Source organism: Annulohypoxylon truncatum, assembly GCF_022578515.1.
Source record: "Annulohypoxylon truncatum strain CBS 140777 unplaced genomic scaffold F4807scaffold_7, whole genome shotgun sequence".
Lineage (NCBI taxonomy): Eukaryota > Fungi > Ascomycota > Sordariomycetes > Xylariales > Hypoxylaceae > Annulohypoxylon > Annulohypoxylon truncatum.
The window spans coordinates 825,535-850,017 of record NW_025953793.1 but is presented as its reverse complement, the minus strand read 5'-3'; the positions used below and the strand labels follow the sequence as shown (position 1 = coordinate 850,017).

At 50.7% G+C, this 24,483-nt stretch overlaps 8 protein-coding genes and 1 non-coding gene across 9 annotated transcripts; 3 read left to right on the top strand and 6 right to left on the bottom strand.

Annotated features, from left to right (window-relative positions):
• The first annotated feature begins 1,348 nt into the window (after positions 1–1,348).
• Positions 1,349–2,631, top strand: F4807DRAFT_415935 (40S ribosomal protein S7). Its single transcript, XM_047997086.1, has 3 exons — positions 1,349–1,631; positions 1,905–1,987; positions 2,060–2,631. The coding sequence occupies exons 1-3, from the start codon at positions 1,473–1,475 to the stop codon at positions 2,424–2,426; spliced, it is 609 nt and encodes a 202-aa protein (XP_047856913.1). The 5' UTR covers positions 1,349–1,472; the 3' UTR covers positions 2,427–2,631.
• F4807DRAFT_415932 (uncharacterized protein) lies at positions 2,632–4,745 on the bottom strand. Its single transcript, XM_047997085.1, has 2 exons — positions 4,272–4,745; positions 2,632–4,212 (listed from the first exon to the last, which is right to left on the bottom strand). Exons 1-2 carry the CDS (start codon positions 4,577–4,579, stop codon positions 2,682–2,684), a joined length of 1,839 nt encoding a protein of 612 aa, XP_047856912.1. The 5' UTR covers positions 4,580–4,745; the 3' UTR covers positions 2,632–2,681.
• A 201-nt stretch (positions 4,746–4,946) lies between these two features.
• On the top strand, positions 4,947–5,053 carry F4807DRAFT_t44. The gene has a single exon. It is a non-coding gene; the product is annotated as a tRNA-Ser (tRNA).
• A 1,230-nt stretch (positions 5,054–6,283) lies between these two features.
• F4807DRAFT_369695 (uncharacterized protein) lies at positions 6,284–9,469 on the top strand. The gene is made up of 3 exons (XM_047995666.1): positions 6,284–6,646; positions 6,710–7,282; positions 7,340–9,469. The coding sequence occupies exons 1-3, from the start codon at positions 6,398–6,400 to the stop codon at positions 9,389–9,391; spliced, it is 2,874 nt and encodes a 957-aa protein (XP_047856911.1). The 5' UTR covers positions 6,284–6,397; the 3' UTR covers positions 9,392–9,469.
• A 176-nt stretch (positions 9,470–9,645) lies between these two features.
• F4807DRAFT_415926 (uncharacterized protein) lies at positions 9,646–11,015 on the bottom strand. The gene is made up of 3 exons (XM_047997084.1): positions 10,175–11,015; positions 9,976–10,057; positions 9,646–9,915 (listed from the first exon to the last, which is right to left on the bottom strand). Exons 1-3 carry the CDS (start codon positions 10,665–10,667, stop codon positions 9,810–9,812), a joined length of 681 nt encoding a protein of 226 aa, XP_047856910.1. The 5' UTR covers positions 10,668–11,015; the 3' UTR covers positions 9,646–9,809.
• A 128-nt stretch (positions 11,016–11,143) lies between these two features.
• F4807DRAFT_415925 (uncharacterized protein) lies at positions 11,144–13,106 on the bottom strand. The gene is made up of 2 exons (XM_047997083.1): positions 12,104–13,106; positions 11,144–12,043 (listed from the first exon to the last, which is right to left on the bottom strand). The coding sequence occupies exons 1-2, from the start codon at positions 12,381–12,383 to the stop codon at positions 11,640–11,642; spliced, it is 684 nt and encodes a 227-aa protein (XP_047856909.1). The 5' UTR covers positions 12,384–13,106; the 3' UTR covers positions 11,144–11,639.
• A 97-nt stretch (positions 13,107–13,203) lies between these two features.
• F4807DRAFT_415923 (uncharacterized protein) lies at positions 13,204–15,339 on the bottom strand. Its single transcript, XM_047997082.1, has 2 exons — positions 14,483–15,339; positions 13,204–14,423 (listed from the first exon to the last, which is right to left on the bottom strand). Exons 1-2 carry the CDS (start codon positions 14,641–14,643, stop codon positions 13,757–13,759), a joined length of 828 nt encoding a protein of 275 aa, XP_047856908.1. The 5' UTR covers positions 14,644–15,339; the 3' UTR covers positions 13,204–13,756.
• Positions 15,340–15,614: 275 nt separating this feature from the next.
• Positions 15,615–18,527, bottom strand: F4807DRAFT_472601 (uncharacterized protein; the record flags this gene model as incomplete). The annotated part of the gene is made up of 4 exons (XM_048003025.1): positions 15,615–16,253; positions 16,321–17,468; positions 17,543–18,089; positions 18,152–18,527. 4 exons carry the CDS (start codon positions 18,525–18,527, stop codon positions 16,096–16,098), a joined length of 2,229 nt encoding a protein of 742 aa, XP_047856907.1. The 3' UTR covers positions 15,615–16,095.
• A 1,143-nt stretch (positions 18,528–19,670) lies between these two features.
• On the bottom strand, positions 19,671–21,474 carry F4807DRAFT_369344 (uncharacterized protein). Its single transcript, XM_047995665.1, has 3 exons — positions 21,061–21,474; positions 20,936–20,998; positions 19,671–20,871 (listed from the first exon to the last, which is right to left on the bottom strand). The coding sequence occupies exons 1-3, from the start codon at positions 21,126–21,128 to the stop codon at positions 19,959–19,961; spliced, it is 1,044 nt and encodes a 347-aa protein (XP_047856906.1). The 5' UTR covers positions 21,129–21,474; the 3' UTR covers positions 19,671–19,958.
• Positions 21,475–24,483: the final 3,009 nt, after the last annotated feature.

Here is a 24,483-nt window from a genome sequence, read left to right as displayed (position 1 = left end):
GGTAGATTAGGAATTACATGTACGATAGTTTGACCGCCGATAGAAAAAGTTAATAAGGGAGTGAGAGGAGCATCCCTCGCGGGGTCGTTGCAGCGGCAACCAACAGTCTTAAGGTCCAAAGAGATATTTCATCACTTTTGGGCTTGGCTAAGAGATACGTAGATCCAATCCGCTGTTAGCAGACGAAGGATTGGTGCAGCCTTTGGAACCCGTGTGGACAACGGGCGACCAGGCCGTACTCAGTACACGGGACCGACATGTTGAGCCTCCACTAGCTACCGTGGCAGTGATCCCGATCAGAATAAGCAAGCGTTGGGTTGGTTTGTCTATCGAGAGATGCATCGATATCCTAAATTAGAAATGTCACTGGCGTCTGATTGGTCGGAAGTCCGCCAGCTGCGGAGGCGCAGTCTCTGTTATATTGTAATAATTGGGTTAAACCAGAAAGCTGGGTCTGGTCCTAGACTACTCCAGCTCTTCATCCTAGGTACTCCGCATATCTTTCCACTAGACCTGCACGCCCTTACCGAATGATACTACCGGTAGACTAATGTGTTCAAAGTCGACGTGATATAAAGCCCCGTGAAGCCATCGCCGATTACCCTGAGTTCCTCGAGCCTGTGAGGGAAATGAGTACGAGCAAACTACGAAACAAGACTGCAGCGAGAGCGACAGGGTCGAAGCTAGAGGCTGAAAGCTGAAGTCAAATAGCTCGAATCGAGACACGGAAACTTGACGAGGCTCTGACTTAAGCGAGGTCGGTACCTATTATAGTTGGACCCCATCAGCCCATCTGATGTGCATGGAACGTTTCCATGAATGCATCCATAAGTGCAGATCCCCATTACACGAGAAGCAGCTGAAGCGGTGGGAGATTTGCGAGGCGTACTGGTAATCTTTTGACTTGGCATACGAAGGTTTATGTTGGTGAGAGAACCCTTCAAAGATAATATCATCCATAGACCACCAAAGGCACCAAAGAATTGGACATGGTGACAATTGAGGTGCTATGTTATCTCAGAAGAATACCTGGCGAACCTCCGTTGAAGACATGTACTCCCATGTGAGACGATGTAAGGGAGTTAGTTGGGTGATGTATCATATCAGGAGTAGATTTCATATCAGGAGTAGATTAAAATGAACAAAGACAGTTGAAGTTGGAGTTGGGGAAGAATTTAGTTGTCAACCAGCTGACAAATGGAAAATTGGTACATTGGTACATGAATTTTCTTTAGCCACACTGCTCTCAACCAAGCCACAGCAATTCCCCTCTTGGAAAATCGCTTGTAGTAAGCCCTGAGTGGCCCAAGCTTGGACTTGCCCACAACCAAATCGATTTTTGACAATTTCCTAATTTCCATTTCTAACTTGTGAATTTTCGCGATTTCAATCTCGACCAACCTTAACCCACCGTCTTCGTCACCCACTCTCTGCGACTTTCCCCCCTTGTTTCGACGACAAAAGCCGCAATCATGAGTGCCTCGTTGAACAAGATCGCGCCTAACAGCGCTTCGCGCCAGAACCCTTCTGAGCTGGAGACCAGCATTGCTGGCGCTCTCTACGACCTTGAGACGAACACCGCCGACCTCAAGGCTGCCCTCCGACCCCTTCAATTCGTCTCCGCCCGAGAGGTATGAATCAAATGAATAAATCCCTTTCCGAATATGTCTATACATACCTAGGACCGCTTCCAACCTGGCCCTATTCCTCGATCGCGATCGTGCAATTCTTTGCTACCAACGACTCGTCTACGGTTATCGCAATCCGTAAATGAGTTCGACATGAATGGCATAGGAATATTAATAGCAATATCAATATCAGTGGAATAGGACGGGAAGCGGTCCAAGGAACACATCATAAAACGTGTCCTGGAGCTCGCCGGCTAACTTTTGGGTCTTGATTAGATCGAAGTTGGCCACGGCAAGAAGGCAATTGTCATCTTTGTCCCCGTTCCTTCTCTACAGGGCTTCCACCGAGTCCAGCAGCGGTAGGTTATCTACTCCCATTTCCACCTAGTCATCTGTGAAAAATTACTAATATTTTACTGCTTTATCAATAGACTCACTCGTGAGCTTGAGAAGAAGTTCTCCGACCGCCATGTCCTGATCCTGGCCTCGCGCCGTATCCTTCCGCGACCCAAGCGTTCTGCTCGCTCGCGCAACACCCTCAAGCAGAAGCGCCCTCGTTCGCGAACTCTGACCGCCGTCCACGACGCCATCCTTGGTGACCTCGTTTACCCCGTCGAGATCGTCGGCAAGCGTCTGCGAACCAAGGAGGACAACAGCAAGCTTCTCAAGGTTATCCTCGATGAGAAGGAGCGAGGTGGCGTCGACTACCGACTGGACACCTACTCTGAGGTCTACCGCCGCCTCACCGGCCGAACCGTCACTTTCGAGTTCCCTCAGTCTGGTGTCACCGAGTACTAGGGTTAAACGGTCGTTCATCTGGACTGGTCTGGGACTAGGGGATTTGGCATTGGCACCGCGTTTCGTGGAGTTATGACTGCATGGCGGCATTACGGCGGGCCAAAAAAGTGACTGGCACGGCGTCTAGATAGCTTGTGAAATAATTGACAAGCCGGGTTTCTCTGATGAGAATTACGAACTAATTCATTGCTTTGATATCTTCATGTGCCTCTTATGTCATGATGTCTGCATTTCGGGGTATCGTAGATTCTCTGATTATTCCTGACTGATCCGACCAATGCCGATGGCGCACCAGTACGCCAGTTCCCTCTTCTCCCTCGTATCCTTCTCCTTGCCAGCCGTGCTGCCCATGCCTACTTGATCCTGAGACACATCGCCTTCCCACTCCAATCGTACGAACATAGGTATCTCTAACACATCCTCGTCCTCCTTCAGCGGACTTAAGTCCGGTTCCGCATCATCGCTCTCGTTCCTGAGCAATGACGGCTCTCCTACCTTGAGGGACGCGGGGATGACTTCAACCACGATACTAACCCAGTTGCGCCCCCGCTCCCAAATCTTGCCCGCCTCCGCCTGATGCGTCCCCGTGTCGGCGCGGCGGCGGCTCTTATCCTTCTCCCCGTCCTTCAGCACGTCGTCGAGGTACATGTCGGTGTCCGTGTTCGCGTCGATGGTGAACTGGGGGCACAGGACGGTGACCTTGGAGGCGAAGCGGCCCGGGGTCATGGCCGGCGTCGCTAGCGTCACCTTGATCTCGTCGAAGATCGGGTTCTTGAAAGTGAGCAGGAACTGTGCCGGCTGCAGGGGCTTGAGCAGGCCCGGCGGCGGGGTGTTGTTGTTGTTGTTGTTCGCGAAAGGGGAAGAAGCCGCCGCGGTAGAAGGAGACGAAAGGGACGGAGGGGCCGGGGCCGGAGGGGACAGCGGCTTGATGGAGATGGAGGGGATGTTGTTGTTGGCGACGAGCCGGATCCGCCATCGCGTGTTGCTCACCTTCGACTCCGGCTTGCTGATGATGTGCCGGCAGACGGGGCACCGCTTCGACCGCTTCGTGCGCAGCAGGTACGGGATCGGCCACAGGTCCGCCGCGAAGCGCGCGCCCTCTTCGACTTGCGCCCGCGACTCCGCGCCCGTCACCGTTCCCGCCCAGCCGTCGCGCCGCAGCCGCGATAGCGCGGCGCTCTCGTCGAGATTCGCGGCGCGGAACCCTTCGCTCGCGGCGTCGGCTTCCCGCATCACGGGGGCCTTGGCCTTGGGCTTTAGCGTGGCGCTGCTACCGCCGGGACCGCTGCCGCCCGCGGAGGCGTTGCCCGAGTACAGGTTCATGATGCGCGAGAGCGCGCCCGGAGAGTTGAAGCCGTAGTCGGCGATGCCGGCGAGCGCGCCGCCCGCCGTCGACGAGTTGAGGTTGCTCTGCGAGGCGTAGAAGGCCTTGAGGGCGGCGAACCGCGCCTTCGCCGTGTCGTCGACCTTTTTCGGGGTCGCGTCTCCTCCGGCCGCCGCCGTCGTTGTCGTGGTAGCGGCGGTGGAGATGGCGGAGTGTTTGGTGTGGTCCTCGCCGTGGCGTAGCTTGGAGAGCTGGGAGAAGATGCCTTGCGGCTTGTCGAACTTGACGCCGATCTCGGACGAGTTCCAGTGGCAGTACGAGCAGGCGAGGATCCAGGGCCCGGAGGGAGGGACGGGGTTCTGGCCTTCGGCGGTGAGGAGGGAGGGCTCCGGGGCCGATTCGAGGGATTGGACGGCGAGGGGCCCGATGCAGATGGGGCATTGGAAACAGCTACGTGTGCATCTGGGTGAAAGTGTTATTATTATGTCTACTTGTACATCGTAGTGTATAGATAGACATACCTATTCCCTTCGGTCTTTAAGCTACTACTCCCAACCTCGAAGAGACAGTTCGGGCAATATATAGTAGCGAGCTCCTCGGAAACACAGCGAGGACAGCGGATCTGGGAGCATACATCGCAGTATAGCAAGTATTCGATAGGGTATAAGCTATAGTTAGAACGCGGCGCACGGGGATCGAAGGTCTTATCATCGTCATCGTCGGGCTCGTCCTGGGAAGTGGGAGAGGGCGCCTCGTCTACCGGACGGGCCCGGGTCGTCGAATCGTAGCAGGGACATTGGATATACGTGTAGGGAGCGAACGAAGCCATTGAGACTTCTCAAGACGGCATATTTCAGCCGGGCAGCACATGCATAGAACTTTGTGAACCAAAACTGAGACAATCAGAAGCTCGGGTCGGAGGAACAACGTCGATTATCTCACTACACCAAGTCAAACGGGTGCAGGACTTTTACGTGGGTAGGTAATTATTTCTTTGTCCATCGAGCTTCTTGCCTTGCTCTAGCTAAATAATGATATGTACTAAAGAGGGTATTTTATGCTTATACTGGTTTCCGATGTCTAGCCGATACCGTAGAGCTCTATCGATTAGCTATTGTTTGTGTCCACAAATCGTCGCAAAAAGCTTATAGGCCATCTCCAATTGATTTTGCACAAGCTTCAGGAGAGAGTTTCAAGGCACTTTGGCGGAGTGGTTAACGCGATGCCCTGCTATAGGCTAATCAATTAGCAAATAGTGTAGGCATTCCCTTCGGGGGCGTGTGTTCGAATCACACAGGTGTCGCATCTTCTTTTTCCGATATCCGTTACCTTGATCAAATCAGGGTCTCGTTTTTCCTTTTTTTAATTTTTTCTATCCGCCGTTTGATGAGGCAACATTTTCGAGTTTATATCTAGTGAGGCTTTTTAGTTAGCATCCTTGTGTTATTGACTCGATCTGCGTACCTCTTAATTTTGCTTAGAGATTTAACTGACAACACCTACTAATTCCATTATTGGCGTTCCTATGGCTATTGATCTCGATGTGTCTTGTCTTCAATCTAAGTATACCGTATACCCTCATTGCGGGAAGGGTGGTAAAAAGTAAGGTTGGTAATTAATATAAGATTCCAGTCACAGCGGCGGTTTGCAGCCACTTGACAATAGCTTAATGCAGTGGTGCAGTGGTCTTGAACGTGCATGCGGCAGCGAGAAACCAACCTCCTACCACCCGCAGTTAATATCCACGATCCGCGAAGATAATAATAGTATGAGATACAAGGCCGAACTCATGAGTTCCATGACGACTCCCATGATTCATTCCTGTGTCATAATCGATTAAAAGACGAACTGCCAAATACTTAGCCAAAGTTCAAAATGAGCTGCTAGGTTAGCCGTCGCCCGCTTTGAAGGTTGCGTCTTTAATAAATTATGAGGAGAAGGTTGAGAAACTGGTCGAAGATAATTCAAGCCTTCAATCGAGCGCCGAGGACTGCATACATCAGCTAAAGGTTGTGATACAGAGCCTTCACACCACAAGGTCAAGATTCACCCGTTCGCCAAGATTCAGCATCTCCGCGCATCCGAAAAATCAGAACAGATAATCTAGATACCAATGGCAACTACATACCATACACTCCTAGACTAGCAATGCCATTGTTATCAGCGTCTAGTATGCCTAGAGAAGGACTCTCAAGCCGTCGTGCATTGTACCCGGCTGCCCGGTACGTGACGGTGGCTTACAACGGCCTGTCAATGGATTACGCCTCCGACGGTGATAGCGCGTTCCGCGCAACATCATGCTTTGCGCTAGCTCAACATGCAGCCGTTTTAGGTCCCGAAATAAGCAAGGTAGAGAAAAGGGGGTTGGAATACCCGGGCTTGCGTGGAAATCGCAAATATATACCCAAAAACTGCCCATTAGTCTTACCAAAGTTTGCTGTGTTCGAAATGTTTGACGCCTCCATACATACGCTTCGTTATGCTCACTCCAATTCAAGTATCCGACGTCATGGCGAAACCCCACGGTTGCTAGAAAGCTACCCAGGTCTAGATCTATCAGGATCCTTGGGAGGACCCCGGGACGTTGGAAGCTTCGTTTTCAATAACCTAGGCTCAGTGTCATAGATCAGGCCTGTAAGGTACTTACATGTATGGATCTCTCACGATGACCGATACAAACGGCCACCCTCATCCCACATCCATGCGTTCAACATGTCAAACAGACGGACAGCTCACGCGGGAGCTATCCTTATATAACGGCGTGTCCAACCGATCGCGAGGCTGGAAGACGAAAAGGTCTGACAAGAGCACGGAAATACGGCCGTCTCGCAAGTGGAGTATTAGGAGATGGGACGGCGCTTCGATGTCTAGTAATGCTTGGGACCACTTGAAAAGGGTATGTTCACGGGTCATCGTTTTATTTAACATGTCACAAACTCACATCGTTGACCGAATATAGGATCCCGAGTTATGGTATCGGGATGGGAATTGCTACATTCATCTTTACGGCCAGGGACAAAGCCGTAGAGGCCCGGCCTTCAAGGTGCCTTTCTCCGGACTCCTGGAAGCTAAATGCGAACCGTTCATCGATAGATTTATGGCTCAAGATATCATCAAGTCAAACGGCTTGACTCATAACGACAATAGTGATCCAGTAAGACGAAGTCGCATCGAACTCTTTATCCCGTCGCCCCCTCGGTCAGAGAAGCAAATGTCATACAAATACCATTTAGCAACTCGTAATTTCATCGCTTATGTGTTTCGCAGATCAGTGGTTGGTGAGAATCTAGGAGCTGCTCTCGTCACTCTCATGCACAGTATGTTTGAATTTCGAACCGAGGGCGTGGATAACGTAAAAGACTTGATGGACTACCTGGACGAGGAGGGTTATCTCAACTTCAGAAACAACCCAACTCATTCTTTAGCTATACTTCATTTAGCAGAAACTTTTCAGTTGAGAAACCTTTACATCAGTGCTTTCGCACACTGCTGTGGTATGAGCGGCCAACTACCCTCCTCCCCTGAATATCAGGTTCGTACTTCTATGCTACTTCATATATAAATAACTCGGATCGTTAATATGAACTAGTTTGTGTCTCCCGGAACCCGAAAGCTGATTCGCTGTGCTCGGGTTGAGATGAATCTCAGGCTGGGTCAGAGTGCGAACATGGTTGGAACTTTCCTCGAGTATGAATTATCAGAGGCACACCTTGGTCTATACGCCGGTGCTAGAGCGCATCTTGAACGGTTCCGAACTCTATTGCAAAATTTTTACGTTGCCAAATTTGGGTCTTACCCGCCACCATCCGTCGATTCTCGGACGACAATGTTTGAGATAGAAATCCTCCAAGAGATGAGAGCTGATTTCGAAGCGCTTTACCAATACTTAGTTGACGAGACAATCGATATCACAAATAGAAGCCCATTCTTAGCTGAGGGGGGCATATGTGCCTGGCAGTGTATCCAGGCATTCGACAGGAGACACGAATTCAAAACGCTGCTTCATCCCCTTCCACTTCTTCCCAAGGTATCCCGGGAAAATACCAAAAGGACTTCATGGTTAGGTAAACCTATGAAATCAGACCGGAAATGGCGAGAAAACACCCACGCTGCTCTGTTGGAGGCCACAAACTCGAATGCCAATCTTATGAAAAATGGTTTGGTGAGGATATATCGCCAGTTCGAAGAAGGACTAGCCTACTGGCCTACAAAAGCAGATAAAATAGAAAATCTGGGGCCTATGGATAGCCGCAAGGTGCGGTGGATCTTGATCTACGCGACCTACCAAGCCCTCCGACAAGCAACAGAGATACCATCCGAAGTCCGCGATACCGCAGGCGCTCCGTACCATCTCTGCATCTCCACAGCCGACCTGCCTCCGTGGGACGAAGACCGACCCGTACATAAACTCGTGCGAAGGCAGACGCACCATCTCGCCCACGGCGCCCTCACATCGCCGAGCCAGGAATCCACCGCGAGACAGCCGTCTCCGCGCGAGCAGAGCTTCGAGATCAAGCCGGATATCGACTACTTCGCGCTCACGCACCGCGACAGCGGCAACGAAAGCGAAACCAAAGACGGCGGCGGCGTATCGCGGCTCCGCAGAGCGGGAAGCTGGACCGGAAGCCTAACCAGCAACCTATCGCGGAACCTAACGACGACACGCCGCCCCTCCGCCAAACTGACCAAGCAGCAGCCGGACCGAACACCCACGCCCATTCACCGCAACAGCAGCAGCAAGAGCAAGAACAACGCGCACACGCCTTATCACGAGATCGTCGTCCAGGGCTACGGCAACGGCACGAACGACATAAAAGCCTCGCTCGTCGACGTCCCGCCGCCGCCGAAGCCGAAGCGCAAGTCCACGATCGCGGAGGAACCCATGGACCCCGTAGTAGCATCGGCGGCGTCCACGTCCTCGTCGCGCTACTCGAGTAACTCGGACCTGCGGAAGTCGTCGCAGGAGAGCAGTAGTACGGGGAGCGCGGGAAAGACGCCTGATACGTCGGTTTGCGGGAGCGCGACGACGGAGACGCAAGGGCAGGGGCCGGCGCGCGGGCCGGCGAGGCTGCGTAAGGAGCGCCGCGCCGCGGATTCGCGTACGGGCACGTGTACTGGTCTTGGGTTCCGGCGGAGGATGCGTGACGAGCGCGCGCGTACGCATACGTTTCAGGCGGGTTGCGGGTTAGGATTGATGAGGAGGCGGGAGCGGGAGCGGAGTGAAGATGAACGCTTGCAAACGCATTGTCACTCTCACTCTCACCCAGACATGCACTCACATCCACATTCCCAACCTAATTCAAACACACACTTAGACCCATCCACAAACCAACCCGTAGACTCCTCCCCCGCGATCCAAGAAATCAGCAGCGCGGCGACGTCCCTCGAGATGCCGGCGCCCCAGGCGCCCACGTCGTGGGACTACGTGAAGGCGGTCATGGAGGTGAAAGCCACGAGCTGGATGACGGCGAGCGGGGGCGAGGGCGAGGGCGCGGTTGCGGATGACGTGCACCCCGGGTGGGAGATGTACAACGACCTCGGCGGCCTGACGGAGGTGCACGAGAACGCGAGTTCTGCGCCCTCTAGGGCGGAGGGGAGGAGGTTGGTTAAGGCGCCGCCGCCGGGGCGGGGGTATTTCTAGAATGGAAAGGGAGAAAGGGAGGGAGGGAGATTGTTCGTGAGATGCGTTTTATGATGGATGGGTGGATGGATGATACCCGCGGCTCGAACTTTGCGTCAGGCGTTCGAGTTTAGTTGGTATTTAGTTATCTAAGATCTATAAGGGTGACGCAGCGCTCAAAAATCTCGTATATATGTCATCTCAGGGGAAAAGGGGGTCAAGTATAGCCAGAGGATATCAATAGCATAACACAGCTTGGCCATGGGTATTAGGTGTATTCTTTCAATCTTACAACCTGTGCTTGGACTCGTATACACGTTATTACAACCTCGATCGTGACATCTGATCATCCCTTCGTAACTGACATATACGCTTGCTTTCGTCTGCGCCTTGACTTGCTGCCCACGTGAAATTGCAATTGACCACTTTCCCACTTGCTCTACTCGGACTTGATCGCCGCACCAGCCGACGCATTCGTTAATCCTTCTACAATCTCGCCTCCCATGGAATAGATCATGTACGTTGGGAAAATGAGCCACAGGCCGCTATCTCACAGTCAGCCAATTCGATGATATTACCTAGATGGGGAGTGAAAGGCAACCTACTTCGGGATGATCCACAAAAGAATTAGGTCTTGGAGGCTGTTATGGCCGATATTGTCGAAGCCCGAGAAGTACTCGTTGAGCCCTGTCGAAAGCACGACCCTTATTAGCAACTACTACTCATCACACCAGCCAAAAGATGCCCATATACGTAGCTCGTAAGTGCAAGAAAAATGAAAACAGAAAATAGCGAAACACCTACAATACAGCACAGTCTTACTCAACGTCATAACCGCAGCACTAAACGCGACCAAAACCGCCATCGCCGCCGGTCTCCCCGTCAAGGCCTTGGTCGTACTCCCCTTAACAGCGGCTCTCTTGCCGAGGTAAGTCGCGACATAAAACAAATACATGAGCGTCTCGACGAGGTTCAGCGCGCCCTGGGCGGCGGTGAAGCCGCTGCGCGCGTGGAACGCCTTCCACCCGTACACGTGGTCGACCTCGCCGTACAGCTTGTACGGCGCGTACAGCGGGTAGTGCAGCGGCCCGCCCTCCATCGTCAGCGGCCGCAGTAACACGTACCCCGTGTCCCAGATCACGAGGGGCAGCGACAGCCCGAACCAGAACAGCGTCGTCCGCGTCGGCGCGTGCGTCCACGCCGAACGGGAGCGGGAGGAGGATGAGCCGGTACTGGTGGTGGGGGGTGAGGAGGGCGCGACGGAGGCGGCGCGGCTGGCGGAGCGGGTTGTTACCATTTTGGCGTTCTTCTTTTTCTTTTTTTTGTTTTGGTTTTTTATTTATCGTGGAGGTTGTTCGGGTTGTGCGGCCTTCTTCCTTCTCGGGCGGTTCTGGCGGGGATGGTGGGATGTGGAGACGGGTGACGTGTGATGCTATCGTGAATGTTTTCCGGAGGTAGACGAACAGAATTAGATAGAGTTTTTCAATTGCGTGGAATTACTTCAATATCACATCTCGTGCGTCGAGAGAGAGCTGAAGTTTAGTAAGAATGAAAAGGATAGGGAAGCTTATTTGGATGTGATAGGTAAGGGTAAGGTAAGGTGTAAGGTACTAGGTAAGGTCGGGCTTCCTTAGTAAAATGGGATTGCTGGATGCGGGGAACGAAATGCGACGCTGCGCTGTCGTACCTGCCAGTAAATAAATACAGACATGGTCAGACTTGACACTCGGTCGTCCCACCATCCGTAGCTCAGCAGCCAATTGGGATGATCGAGCCCCGTTTCGGAAGGTGCTGAGCTGGGGTATTGTGTCTGCCCTAAAGGTACGAAGTACCTACTAATTGATGGCTCATTGGGCTAATATGATCTTTTGCGATGAATAGAAGTTGCTTTTGAGTAAATTCGAGTATAGTAAAGGTAAATCTAGGGGGGAATGCCGTGGTGTTGTTTTACCGCCAGGGCTACACGATGTCTGAACAAGGGCTTCACATGTAAAACCAACCTATTATGTAGGCACTGCAGTCAGAATTTTGTGTAACCAATTATGAAATGGAAACCGCTTCTGTTGATCTGGAGGATGTAATTTTCAATAGAGACCTTTAGAAGAAAATGGCTACGAAATACCATAGGTAAAGTGAATCTAGGATATTGAGAACCATCGAGTTCAAAATCATAAATACCAGGCGGGCTTAAGAGAGGGTATAAATCGTTCATCATGGCTATCCAGTCATCTTATCCTTACTAAATCCTTGCCAACGATCACTAAAACCCCTAAGCCCTTACATTTCCGACGCCGCTCGACGTTAGCATGCGGACATACCACCGGTGCAGGAACTCGATCTTCGGCGGGACAGGATGACCGGCGTCCTTGGCGAAAGTGCCAGCGCTGTTGAACAGGGCCGACTTAAGCTTGAACTCGGCCTGCGACGTGTCCTTGTCGATCTTCGCGCTGAAGAAGATGAGGCCGTCCGAATTCCTCAGGCCGGGCTGCAGGGGCGAACCGCCGCACCGGACGACGATCTCGTTGCCCTCGTTGTTCACCACCTCGAAGTGGTTGGAGAACTTTAGGCCTTTCTCAAATTTGGCGGTTTTTAGGTCGCTGGTGTGCCACAGCTGGTTTTCCGTTCCCGGTGGCTTGTCGTAATATTCCTGGTACTTGCTCTGAGGCCAGAAATCTGGGTCGATGCTGTTAGCCGGCTAGTTCAGTGAGGGGAAACAAGACAAGCAAATCGTACTGAAGCCGCTCCATACGCCGCGACAAAATTCAAGAGTGAGCGCCTTTTCGTCGTTGCGAAGTTCAGGTTTAACGGCTGACAGAGGTATCCGCTTAATAACGACATCTTGAAGCGCCGGGTTATCCTTCGGATTATATTTCTTATACGTTTTAGTCTTAAACATAGGATCGTTCTTAGTGAGGTCGATGAAAGTGGTGGTAGCAGTAAGATAGGCCATGTAGCCTCCTAAGGTGGCACCACCGGCCGGAATGGCTAGTAATGCCGTCTTGATAATGCCCATTTTGCTCTGATTTCGTGATTTATTTGGAGTTCGGTAGGAAAGAGGTTTACATAGATAACATCGTTTGTCTTGGATACGATATAGTAGTATGTGATTCAATCCTGGTTAAAAACTGGAGCTCTAGTCATCGGGATTAACCCGGCATTTTACTAGAATAGCTGCTGCGGTAATAGTTCTCGCGAGCGGAAATCCTGCGGGTGCAGCTACATAGTTATCGGGTTGTCTTTCATTGACGATGCATGAATATCAATATAACTCAAGGATTTGAGACGTTTGGTGACGACATTGTATTTTATGAACTGCGACAATTTGATTTGTCAAAGGTCCCTCTTCTGTTGTGAAACCGTTGCATAGGATGCTGATTGAGACAATTATCTCCAACTCAGCCGGACTTCTACATCGTCGAACAACTCGTGTTTTCGCTTTGATTTCTAACAAATAGACATCGCAAATGTCTTGCTATATGGACACCTCCGGATACCACAATCTTGGTATAGTGGATATTTAAGCCTACCTAGGTACTCTGGGTACTGTAGGTAGGTAGGTAGGTAAAGACAAGAAAATGAGAGTTGATATGGATATCCGTGTGCTACCAAAATGTGATGCGCCGCAAGGTTGGCACCACAGAAAGAAAAACTGGCAGCAATCACAAGTCGCTCTAGCACGCAAATATGACCGATAGCAAGTGGGCGAATGGAAAATCGGTTGATTAATCGTGCGATGTTATAAAAGTGTGAAGAGAGAAGAAAAAAAGGAACGCGGTCCAGGAATTCGGAAGCGTACAAAAAGATTGATTGAAGGTCATGTGATCAGACAGGCTAGGATCCACCACTAAAACGAATTCCTTCAAATTTTCATAGAGATTGTTTTTTCCTTCTACTTCATTCAGAAGTAACAACCACCTCAACTCCGAGAAGGATGTGAGACGGAAGCGCATCATTAAATCTGCTCGGAGTATAAGGCATAGTAAACCCTACTGTTATACAGTCAGTCCATTTTGGTATGGATTTTCAATATCAGTGTTGTTTTTGTATAGGAATCATCTCGAACAAGCGTCTCGTCTTGTCTCTTCTCTCCTCTTTTTCCTTCTGGACAACACATGAATCCAATTGACTCGCCGAAACCCACAAATTGCCTACCTCTCGCGACTCTCAATGCGCGAGAGCGTCAACTTCTTTATTATCGTTCGTGTGGGAGAATGAACCAAAGGCCTAGACAGCCGGTCCAATCCACCCTGCTGCCGTAGACCGAGTGCGGTAGCAGGACTAATGAGGACAAACACGCCATCGACTGATTAGTTTCATATCAATTTATATAATTATTTACAAGAATACATCATATAATATCTCATCTTCCCCGTCGACCTGGCCCATCTACGGTGTCCCAGGAGATCCGTCGTCTACGCTGGTGTCGAAACCCGGGACAAAGTCTCCCTTGGCCTTGTCGAGATTAGACTGGAAGGTGGCGTCCTTGAACGCAATCGTAGCGCTGCCGAAGTCGTACGCAAATAACTTGTCGCGCAGATCCGTGTTTGGGAAGCCGTTGTATGAGACTAGTGCGCCGTAGAACCACTTTCCGGTGTCGTTCTCGATGTTATCGTCGGCTGCGTTCGCGAAGCGGAAGTCGTGTGTGCCGACCCCATCCTTGTTGTAGACCGCCTTGGGGTGCGTGCCGTCCCACCGGACTTCGCTGGCACTCTTAGTCTGGTACTCGCCGTGCTGCGATACGGCGACGGCGACGGCTTCGTCGTTCTGAGTAAACACGACGATGTGTTCCCAGTCGTTGCGGTGCCCTGGGTCTAACGGGATATTGGGAATAGCAACGTCTTTCTCGAAGTAGTAGTCATATAGGTAAGCGCAGTATCCGTTGTTACACCGCGCCCTGGAGTACACATTGTTGTTCTGGAGATCCGAAAGGTCATGGCAATCCTCCGATAAGCCAGTATTTTCATGATCTAGGCCGGGACATATGTCTCCGTTCGCTCCAATGGCAGGAACATTGTAGCACCCATCAGTGTCGAAATCCATCGCCGGTTGCCACCTGAATACAGGTAAGCCTTCACGATCACGTTAAGTCGTGGAGAGTGACCAAAAACTTACTTCTTGTCATTGGCCGTCGCATTTTCAGGAAGTGCCGTCGGCGGGTCCCGAGTCGTAAGAAGTTTGAGCAAATGCTCAATAGGACTGGCATTTACGACCGGAGTGGCAGTAGCCATTAATAAGGCCAACCCTTTGGTGGCGAGGCTCTTTCGAGAAGGCATATTAAACGAGTGACTTTTCGACCTGGTAGGTTAGGAGTCAAGATGGCTCTAGGACTACCGATCTCACTCTTCAAATACAACCTTTAAGGTCTTCGTCCCATCATCTTTATATCTTTTCGGCCAATGTTACTGTACCTAGTTCTCTATTTCCCCACGACTGAGCCACGATAGGTTTGGAGTAGGAGCTCGACGGCAAGCTGGGGCCAACCTGACCTGAACAAGGGTCCTCTTCAGGGGCTGACACGATCCGCCTTCCTCCTTGGGAAACGCATGAACATTATGCCGCGTTCACCAAGAACAAAAAAGACCATCTCGTTCCCTATCAATTCTCCAACGTGCTCGTTACTTAGTTAAGACTAGCCGTTAGCCTTCTACAGCTAAGCTCTACGTAGTTTTCGCCTAGCTTCACCTAAGATATTAAAAGGGGGAAGCATATGGGTATCTGCCGATCATGATTGAGGCTGAGGTTACGCCCCGAGCATATGACCGATCTTTAGGGTCTTTAATCTGATCGAAGTCTTGCTATTTTTAAAAGCACGAAGGAGCCGGAATTGCATCATTGCAGTGCCGGCCTCCCAATTCTGTTCGATGCTGAACTTTGTAATCGATTGATACGGGAAAGGAGGAAAGCCATATTAATGCGGCTTTTTGTCTATTCCATAGCTTGTCTTACCATGCGACATCGCAACATCTTGGCCATGAAGGCGTACACGCTAGTAGCAACGCTGATTTATTCGTTTCTTCGCCGGCTGTTTCACTGTACGTCCAGGGACCTATTGTAACCCAGCGTAATAACCCTATTGAATGGGCCATGCCTTCGGTGGACAAATTGGCGTCTCTGGGCGCGCTGCTCCGCCTGTCATTGGGCGGATCTCCACACGTGCGCGGACCTGACGATCTCCACACTACCGAGGCAGGTAATAGTAGCTGCGGTTTTGGGGTATAGACACCGAAGACGACGCTGCAAGTATAGTAATTATAGGTATATAGATGTCGATCTAATTGATAGTCAATGGAAAAGTAGACATTAGGCCTGTGGCTATGAGCCATCAAATCCATGGCACCACGGTTCAGGAAACTAGGTTCTTAATGACCTGATCGTCTGAATTGATGGCACTCAAACACAATAGCCATAGTTTAGTCACGAGGCCCATGAGAATTGCAATACGTTCAAGATGTGCTCCAATTCAAATACCCGACATGATTCGACAATAGGTAGTACCAACTCTATCGCCTTGATAGTACTTCATAAGCCCCTTTCGTATATAGTTGCAAACCGTTCCCAACGTGAGCTCGTCCCGGGGGTATTCAAACACAATGATTCCCAAACCATCCCCGTCGTTATGTTTCCCGTTGCGTATCATACAGGTCTAAGATAATATATACAGAACATATTCCATATTCCCAAGGGACCTAGATCGTAGTAAAAAGAAAGAAAAGAGGAAATCAGATCTAGTACTGTCCGTCGAAGAGGTACCTCTCGTCGGTAAACGACAACAGGAATCTCGCCACGAGGCGGCCCGTGTAGTTCAGCGACACGTCGCGTGGGAACGGGTGGCCTTCTTGGTTAGGCAGGATGGGGTCCGCGACGAGGAAGTCGAGTTCGTGCCCTATTCAAACCGCATTAGTACCCCTATGGCTCATTGAATAATAGGAAGGGGGGAGAAAGGAACTTACAGCTATCGCCCTGCAGCAACTCCTTCAAGCTCCTGACCATCTCCGCCGACGCGTCGTCAAGCTCTGCGATCTGTGATAGGTTCCCGTCGGCGAGGGGGTTGAACGCCTTGGCCCCGGTGTCGCGCGTGTGCGTCTGGTAGATCTGATGGAACTGGTACGCGAACTGCTTAAACGGCATGTTGTCGATCTCACGGCACAGTGCGAGCGCGAAGTCGCGCTTGTATTCGGGTTTGCTGCGGTTACGAATCGCGATCTCGTTCTGCGAGATAACGAACGTGTCCGCCGCCGTCTCCACCGTCTCCATGAACAGGCACAGGACCAAGAATGCGGCCAGGCAGGGGCCCCACTCGCGCCGCAGCTTCGGCTTGAGCGACTTGGAGAAGCCGTCGAAGAGTAGCTGCATCTCGCGCAGGAGCATCTCGTCGAGCACGGCTTTGATCTGTCGGTTGAGGACGCGTGCCGTGAGGAACATGTTGTTGCTGTGAGGGACCATGTTGGTGCCTTTGAGGCTCTCGAGCGTGGGCTGTGTGAGGCATAGTTGCCGCGTGAGCACGTAGTGCATGACATAGATGGATAGCGCACGTTTGACCATAGACGATTGAGAGGATTCAGAGCGTTGCGCGTAGCGCTGGACAATCGTCAAGACCTTCTTGGGTAACTGGGTACACCGGATCGCATCTGTGACCTGTTCGGCGTACATAGGGTCCGAGCTAAGGTTATGGACGTACTCGCGAGCCCTCCTCTTAAGCTCCTCCCTCTGGGACGAATTCTCGGGGTCGATACCGATAGGGGCAGCGCCGCGAGACTGCAAGTCCATCTGGTTCATACCCATGTTCATGTGCCAGTGCTGGAGGATTTCGGCGGACTTAGGCGTGAAGAAGCTGGCGGGGACCGTCAGCGTGGATCCAAATCGCGTACCCGAGAACAGCTCAACAGTGCATGTAAGTTCCGTGCCGTTAGGCTTGAAGTTCTCGACGTGCTCGCTGATGAAGTTGGTCATCTGATCTTTCTTGAAGTGGCTCCGGATGAAGTCGGGGAACAACACCGGCAGAAAGTCGCCGAACTGCCAGCACATTATCTGAGGCACCTGCGCGGTGAGTTTCTTGCAGTTTTTGCATGGTCGTTCTTTGTCGCATTTGACTTTGCGGCTGTGAGTGCAGAAGTAAGTTGTCTGTTGGCTGAAACAGAACAGAAGGTTAGGGGATGGAATGGGGATACACACCTGTGGCAGCAGAAACATGCTCCTAATCTCCGAACTTGTAGAGCACTCTCCTTGGTATCGTGTGCTAATGGTCCTTTTCTGCCCCTCTGGGTGGTTCGCATAGCTTCGAAACACTCGAATGGATTTGGCTTTCCTGACTGCTGGTTGATGAGGTTTGGAGTCATGATGACAAACTTGCTCGACGATTCCGACTTCTTCTTTTCGACTTTGTAACCATTCCTAACTTTTCGTATAGGGCTCGCGCCCTTACCAGGTTCCGACTTCACGTACGGAGATCTCGGGCTCGAGTGGTGGGAGCTGTGAGTGGGCGATCGTTGTCTGGGTGACTGAGATGTGAAGCTGTTCGTCTCGTCCACTACTCCCGAAGTGAAGTCTTCGTTTTTCAAGTTCGTCGGCGCCCATGGCGGGACGTTATTGTCGTTTCGAAACTGTTGTGGGATGCCCAGATCGACTGGTTGAGGAGCCAAGTCGAACCCTTCTAATCCTGACAATTCGGCAGTTGTCATACTACCCTGAAATGTAGAATAATATTGCGTCATGTCCATGTCTATAATTCATTAAAACCGGCACTTCAACTGTGATATGTCGAGTTACGATGCCATAACTTACCAGTCAGCTGCTCATTAAATATCATTTCTTGGCCGGTTATGAATTGATGTTCGTCAAAAGCTGGCATCAATTGGCCGTCTACTCCTGCGGATGCCATCATGGATGTTCCTGCCGCGTTGTCTGGATATGAAGTGGGAGGCGCCGCGCGAGCCTGATCGTGATCCAACTGTAAGGGAGACATAGCAACCGGTGAGGCTTGCATCTGGTTAGGGTACCCAACTATCCCCCAGCTATGCATGCTTGAACTCGCTGGACTAGGCATGAAACCGACTGATGCTGGGTTCGACTCTACATATTGCCAGGAGTCCGAGTCGTCGCCAGATTCCATGGGAAAGCTGTGCCTGGAGGATGGGGAGGCAGAAGCGACTGAAGCCATGATGACGATATTCAATCGTGAAGAATTTTCTATCAAGATGCGTAATAAACCCAAAAATCAAGTGTTTATTAATAGAATTCGCAGTTCCCGACTCCTGCGCGATCGTACTTCGAAATTATCTTTAAGATCACGATATATGCCGAAAGGCTGTTTGTCGTGGGTTCGTGCTACCGACTAATCGCTAGCCGAGCAAACAGAAGCGGGAATTTATGAGGGAAACGGGCGTCGCCGGTACAGTTCTTGGTTGCTTGTTCTCTAAGGATTTCCCAACGAAGCCACTCGGTAACGGATTGGCCGACGTAGATGGTTTTTAGAACCCCAGAAATTCCATTATCAGGAACACCCAAGACGGCCGCGAGCTGAGGGGCCTTGCCTGCTTAAAGGTGTCCCAGAGATGACGGCTCCGCCACTGAGAAACTAGGCTCGATTGGATGACCGACAGCAGATGGATTGTTACTATAATAATAACGCACTAGTCCCATTTTGGACTTCGGTGTCGATCCTACGGCTGTGTAGATCATAGCCAATCGCTGAGTGCGAAGTGTGTGGCACATTGAACTGAAGAAATGGCAACGGTGAAATAGGAGTTTGCAGATTGTCGAATTGGACTCTAGATTAGGTGAAGACTAGATTAATTCCCAAGATGTTTTTCCGGCGCCGACGAACTAATACCAAGGTGATTTTTAAGTGACCAAGCATTGCCGAATTTGTAAGATCGAACGTCATCGTCATCTCTACCAGCAGCCTCGAATCCCTGCCGAGATATAGGTAGGCTGGTAGGGTTGTCAATTCTCGACTGCGGGGGGCTAGGGGGTGTTTGCGCCCGAGCTGTGTTGTGCTCACACACCTAGGCATCTTGAATGGTTGGGCGGAAGCTGGCGCAAGAGAATGTGCATTTCTTCAACCCAAGTTCCTCATGCTTTATGCCCAACAGTGCCATCTGTCCAATCCCGCTAAGGCAATTCTGACTTGGCCGCCCAAAACTACCATCCGAAAGCATCGGGAAGCGTAGATCTCCCGATCGAAATACCCCAGAAAACCCAGGTAGCAGGTTACTTCGTTAGGAGACTTGAAAAATAACAATACATCATGCTTGCTCGCTCGCTCGCTCGAAAATGAGACAAGTCTATCCCACTCTCGTAAAATTCAGAATTCGAACACTCCAAACCCGTACCAGACATTACCGTATCGCGCCTCAAAATACGAACGATGCCTCTCCCTCCGCCTGTGCCGTCGAAAGGAGACGATAAAGAAAAAGAAAATCGTGATTCATTCTGCCTGCACACAAGCGGCTTCATACATTGTTAACATATTGATGGGGGCGATCCAAGGCGCTACCCAATGCCCTCGGGGCGAGTCTCGGTAGCTGAAGAAGCTTCGAGAGGAAAAACGTTGATATCATCACCGACCAAGATGCCGATGGTATTTTGTTCAGCGGAACCGTGCCGACGCTGCAGCACTTCGTTCCTGAATCTGTTGTTCGGTTGAAACGTATAGTCTGTCCAGGTAGTCCATAGCGGCTGCATCCTTGAGGATCTTCGCAACCTGGATACCGGCACTGATTAGTTGAAGGATGTTACGGTCATCCTTCAACGGGCGCGACTGATGCTTTGCAGCATGCCGCATTTCCAAAGAGTTTTCCAGGATAGTCACGAATTGCTTGATCTGTCCGTTATAGAGAACCCGGGCGGGTATTCGTCTCTTCGTCGCGAGACGCTTTAGTAAGTAGACCCATTCGGTCCATTCCCTATCCTGGGGCCTCTCGACAGGTCTCATGTCCTGGGTCAAGGGGATCGGAAACTGGTATTTGGCAACAAAGTCGAACGCGCACTGCGAGAGTCGATCGTTGACTTGCGTCAGGACACTATCCTGCTCTTGCACCAAGAGATTCGTCGGGAGATGCGGCAGCTCTCTCTCCTGCATAGCAACATAATCCGGCGGAGGTCTCGCTAGAAACTGGTGGGGTCCGTCGAACTCATCTCTGTTAGATGGCCGTCTTTGGGGACGGCTCTTTCCACTGCTCTTGGACTTTCCTACTGATGCGGCACCTCCGCCATTGTTATCCAAGGTGTAATCCGATAAACCGGGTGATGTGATGATATCATCAACGGAATCCGTCGGAGAGTATCTGCCTGGACCATCCCAACCCTGCGAGCTCGTGCTAGTATACGAACCGTATGTTGCCCCGGAAGAATTTCCGTATGGCCCGGACGACGCTCTCGAGATGTAGACCGGCGATGGAGTGTAGGCGGACTGGTGCCGCGCGACTGGACCACTAGTCCCCACTACCGACACGCTGGCCGGCGAACTATACGATGGACCGGACCCGGACGAGTAAATCACACTTCGGAAGCCAGTGTTATTCCCATGGTTTACGAAACGAGGGGGGACTTCTCATTCACCCTTACCTTGAGTTTGGGTATCCGTTCTCACGGGCGCTACCTGGATATGAGCTGTCATCGTAGATGACGCTTTAAGGATGTCAGCTCTACCGCAATAACATAAACCGGAAAACTTGGCTTAATGATCGCACCTGCGCGAGGAGTTCCAGGATCCGTGAGACATGGCAGAAGTTCTGTAGATCATTTCTTGCTGGGCCATGTCTTTACAACTTTTTTGGAAAACAAGAAAAAAAAATACGGCCGGCAGGACGGAGAGGATGTGGGATGAAATAAGAACCGCACTGGTTCCCGTAGAAGGTAGTGACCCGGCGATGTACACCTGGCTTTCCAGAGTAGGGACCCCGGGAAGCACTCTTTTTGTTCTAAAACACGGATTCTAAAGTTTGGTTCCCTTGGGTCCACGGTCGATGTCCTCTGCAGGATAGACTGGCTCGATTTGGGAGCGGTGGATCGCGATTGCGCGCTGCTGACCGGGAAGAGAAAGGGAAGTCAAGTGGCTCGGCGGATTTGGTAGTAACCTCGGGAGGACAACATAAGCCCGGATGCGAAGGAAATATTGCATGCTCCAGTATATATGGAACCTTTGAGGCAGCAGATATGGGATATCTTCACCTTGATCCAGAGAAGGAAAGCCCTTGGGATGAATCGTGCTTTCGAGATTTGAGAACCGAGATGGGGACACTTTTATTGTATGATAAACTCAGTGAAGAATTTGCCACTGTGGACAGGTAGGTAGTGACTTTGGGATGACGAGCCGCGCCGGAGCAAGGCACTCCCCAGATCCAATATCAAGGGGCTCGCCCCAGCTCTAACTCAAACTCCAGACTGGGGCTGTAACGTAGGTCCAAGGCGGACCTCACGCGTTGCGAATTTAGTTAGGGATGGGGGATAGATGCCTTCTCGGGCGCCTGGCACCGATTCGAGACGGGGCTGGATGAGTCGCCAAACTCAAATGAGTCAAGATCGACCAGCGAAGCGGTTCGATCAGAGGCGTAAGACAGATGGCAGTTCGAAAAGAGTTACTGCAGATGTCCAGGAACACCCTGCCTATAGTGCATGATGTTGAACCGAAACGACCCTCTCCAAGCCATGGTGATAATTATCCACTGAAAGTAGCGGGATAGAAGCAAAGCCGTGATTGGATATTGCAGCCCAATCACGGTAGGGCACCATTGGGCAGCTTAAGAGCTAAGAGCTAAGAGGCCTTTTTGTTCCTGCTTGTCGTCTTGTTGCCCAAAGATTGCAGCCTCTTGCAGCCTCCGAGGGGGGTAATAGTGTAGATTATTGCAGGGAAAGACCTGGTGGACGAATAGCGGTGACCCATGAGGGCGGACTATCTGACTAGATTGGGCAGAAAAGCGTTGCACGAGGGACGAAGCCCAACCCTATGTGCAGGTACGGTACGTTGCTGCCCGGAGCATTCTCGTCCAGTCTTCATCAATGTACTGTAGTTCGTCGAAAGACGAAGGTCCGGGAGCGCGAGGAAAAAAGGAAAAGGAAAGAAACCACCAACCGAAAAGCAAGGTAGTGGGAATGTCGACGTGTGCGAGACGACCTCACTATGAGAGCATGTGCCGGATGGTTCGCCGACCGCTTACCACGTATTCGGAGTCTATTCCCACACCTTAGATACCGTCATGAATTTAGGCGTCTTCAATTACGCTCTAGCGATTGCTAGGCCCTCCGGCCTAATGGCATGTTGAAGTTGGTCGATATGAGGTCAATTAGACTACATTTTTGAAGAAGTCAAGTTTGGAAGCTTCCAGGTCTAAATCATTTCATATCGTGAAGAAAACTTATAAGCTTAAAGCTTAGACCACTTGCTATCGCACCTGCTGTGTCTAAAGACCCGCTTAGCATGAACTGAAAATGGAGGTTAATATTGGAAGTGGCTGGGACTAGCCGAACGTAGAAGTTGCACTCTGTTCAAAATACATACCTATCGGCGGTATACCAAGGCAATTACGGAAATACTCTTTTGTGATGTTTCCGTAAATATGTTGGGCGAGTACCTACTTCGTACATATCTCCTGTTCAAAGGTGTAGGATGAGGTAATCTCTATGGCGCAACGCACGCATGATATAGTATGGTAGCATTTTAGGATTTTCTTGCCATCTTACCTACCTCGTGAAGCAACATGATGAACTGCAACATTTCAAGATGTGTGGATGCTGCAAGCCCATGAGAGCACATTTGTGGAAACATCGGTCGTCTTGACCATAGCGTGGGGTACACTCGGTCGCAATGTAGGTAGGTTAAAGTAGGCATACACTGCTTCAATTAAAGCAGGCTTGTGGCGTAGAAGTCAAAGAGTGTGAGATTATGGAACGTGATGAGCAACGTGACCCTGCCGACGCCAATAGCATCTTTGAAGCGCATATGCTCAGTAGGAGTTATGTCAGCTTGGTAGGAGTCCTAGATAAGCAATGGGGGCATAAAGCTTATAAGAATTAACTAGCCACGGAAATCGGCATCAACTGTCGAAAATAGACTGCCAATGCCTGGACGAAAAGAGCTGTCGATCTGCCACCGTACACGAACGTCAACCGATCCATAATAGGAGGCTCTCGAACTTCTATACAAATACCCCTGATGATGAATAAGGTAGAGTAGCATCGATTCTAGAAGTAAGTGAGATGAAGCGCGTAATCATGACGGACAGTCGGGTATTTTCGAATGGGTTGGTCCATAGTTTGGTGGTAACGATGCAGAAACATGCCTGCTCACACGTGGTAATATCTTGACTTGGGACGAACAATAACATGATAAATCTTCCAATCCATGAATCGGGCAACACACCATTAACGGGACGATTCGAGTGCCCTTTCACGGTTGTGGCAAGCTATAGCCGAAACCTGGGCAATGGTGTGATTCATGACCCCGTTGATATCGACATGGCCTCGCCGACGCTTAGTGCCGCGCGTATAGAAGACGGGGTGAAGAGTTGAAGATTAGGTGTGCATGAGACTCTCAGCCGTAAGGCGGGGTTGAAATATTAGGACTTTTGACATTATATAAGATGAGAGTATCTATAAATCAGAAGCCTCATTTTCCTGAGTTTGAATTGGGTCCCATGGATTGTTACTGCAATTTAACGTAGCAGTGCTAAAGATAATGTTACGCGTATTCCAAATCAACTTCTTAACTCGTGCTGCTTATGTCGTCCTGAGGATCATAGTGTCTCATGTTAGCCTTATTATGGAACAGGACTTTTGTAACAATTAAAGGGCTGCCAATCGAGATATGGATCGCTTGTTTAGTCCCATAAAATATAGAAATGTGGAAAGCGTCTGCCCTATGCCTCTTCCCGACGGAACGGGGAGGCACTATTAGTCCAGATCTTTAATTCTATTAATAACCCTCGGAAACTCGCGGTTATCATTGGTTGAATGAATCAACTATAATGATAGTGACCGCTTTATTCGTAATTAAGAGGAACCCGCAAGAGATTGAGCGTGCGGTGTGTGCTGGGGACTGTGGAATAAAAGGTAGGTAGTTATGCACCTGGCTGACAGGCTGAGTTCTACAATCGTCCAGCCATCCAGCCGGTGAG

What these genes read in the sequence shown, in the direction of transcription:
- F4807DRAFT_415935 (XM_047997086.1), top strand. Translation starts at nt 1,473, where the DNA reads ATGAGTGCCTCGTTGAACAAGATCGCGCCTAACAGCGCTTCGCGCCAG. An exon ending in AATTCGTCTCCGCCCGAGAG is followed by an intron (nt 1,632 to 1,904) that starts GTATGAATCAAA and finishes GGTCTTGATTAG; the next exon opens with ATCGAAGTTGGCCACGGCAA. An exon ending in TTCCACCGAGTCCAGCAGCG is followed by an intron (nt 1,988 to 2,059) that starts GTAGGTTATCTA and finishes CTTTATCAATAG; the next exon opens with ACTCACTCGTGAGCTTGAGA.
- F4807DRAFT_415932 (XM_047997085.1), bottom strand. Translation starts at nt 4,579, where the DNA reads ATGGCTTCGTTCGCTCCCTACACGTATATCCAATGTCCCTGCTACGAT. An exon ending in TTAAAGACCGAAGGGAATAG is followed by an intron (nt 4,213 to 4,271) that starts GTATGTCTATCT and finishes ACTTTCACCCAG; the next exon opens with ATGCACACGTAGCTGTTTCC.
- F4807DRAFT_369695 (XM_047995666.1), top strand. Translation starts at nt 6,398, where the DNA reads ATGTATGGATCTCTCACGATGACCGATACAAACGGCCACCCTCATCCC. An exon ending in CTTGGGACCACTTGAAAAGG is followed by an intron (nt 6,647 to 6,709) that starts GTATGTTCACGG and finishes GACCGAATATAG; the next exon opens with GATCCCGAGTTATGGTATCG. An exon ending in CCTCCTCCCCTGAATATCAG is followed by an intron (nt 7,283 to 7,339) that starts GTTCGTACTTCT and finishes AATATGAACTAG; the next exon opens with TTTGTGTCTCCCGGAACCCG.
- F4807DRAFT_415926 (XM_047997084.1), bottom strand. Translation starts at nt 10,667, where the DNA reads ATGGTAACAACCCGCTCCGCCAGCCGCGCCGCCTCCGTCGCGCCCTCC. An exon ending in GAGTAAGACTGTGCTGTATT is followed by an intron (nt 10,058 to 10,174) that starts GTAGGTGTTTCG and finishes TGCTTTCGACAG; the next exon opens with GGCTCAACGAGTACTTCTCG. An exon ending in CTTTTGTGGATCATCCCGAA is followed by an intron (nt 9,916 to 9,975) that starts GTAGGTTGCCTT and finishes ACTGTGAGATAG; the next exon opens with CGGCCTGTGGCTCATTTTCC.
- F4807DRAFT_415925 (XM_047997083.1), bottom strand. Translation starts at nt 12,383, where the DNA reads ATGGGCATTATCAAGACGGCATTACTAGCCATTCCGGCCGGTGGTGCC. An exon ending in CGGCGTATGGAGCGGCTTCA is followed by an intron (nt 12,044 to 12,103) that starts GTACGATTTGCT and finishes GCATCGACCCAG; the next exon opens with ATTTCTGGCCTCAGAGCAAG.
- F4807DRAFT_415923 (XM_047997082.1), bottom strand. Translation starts at nt 14,643, where the DNA reads ATGCCTTCTCGAAAGAGCCTCGCCACCAAAGGGTTGGCCTTATTAATG. An exon ending in GCGACGGCCAATGACAAGAA is followed by an intron (nt 14,424 to 14,482) that starts GTAAGTTTTTGG and finishes ACCTGTATTCAG; the next exon opens with GTGGCAACCGGCGATGGATT.
- F4807DRAFT_369344 (XM_047995665.1), bottom strand. Translation starts at nt 21,128, where the DNA reads ATGGCCCAGCAAGAAATGATCTACAGAACTTCTGCCATGTCTCACGGA. An exon ending in TCCTGGAACTCCTCGCGCAG is followed by an intron (nt 20,999 to 21,060) that starts GTGCGATCATTA and finishes ACATCCTTAAAG; the next exon opens with CGTCATCTACGATGACAGCT. An exon ending in AACGGATACCCAAACTCAAG is followed by an intron (nt 20,872 to 20,935) that starts GTAAGGGTGAAT and finishes TGGCTTCCGAAG; the next exon opens with TGTGATTTACTCGTCCGGGT.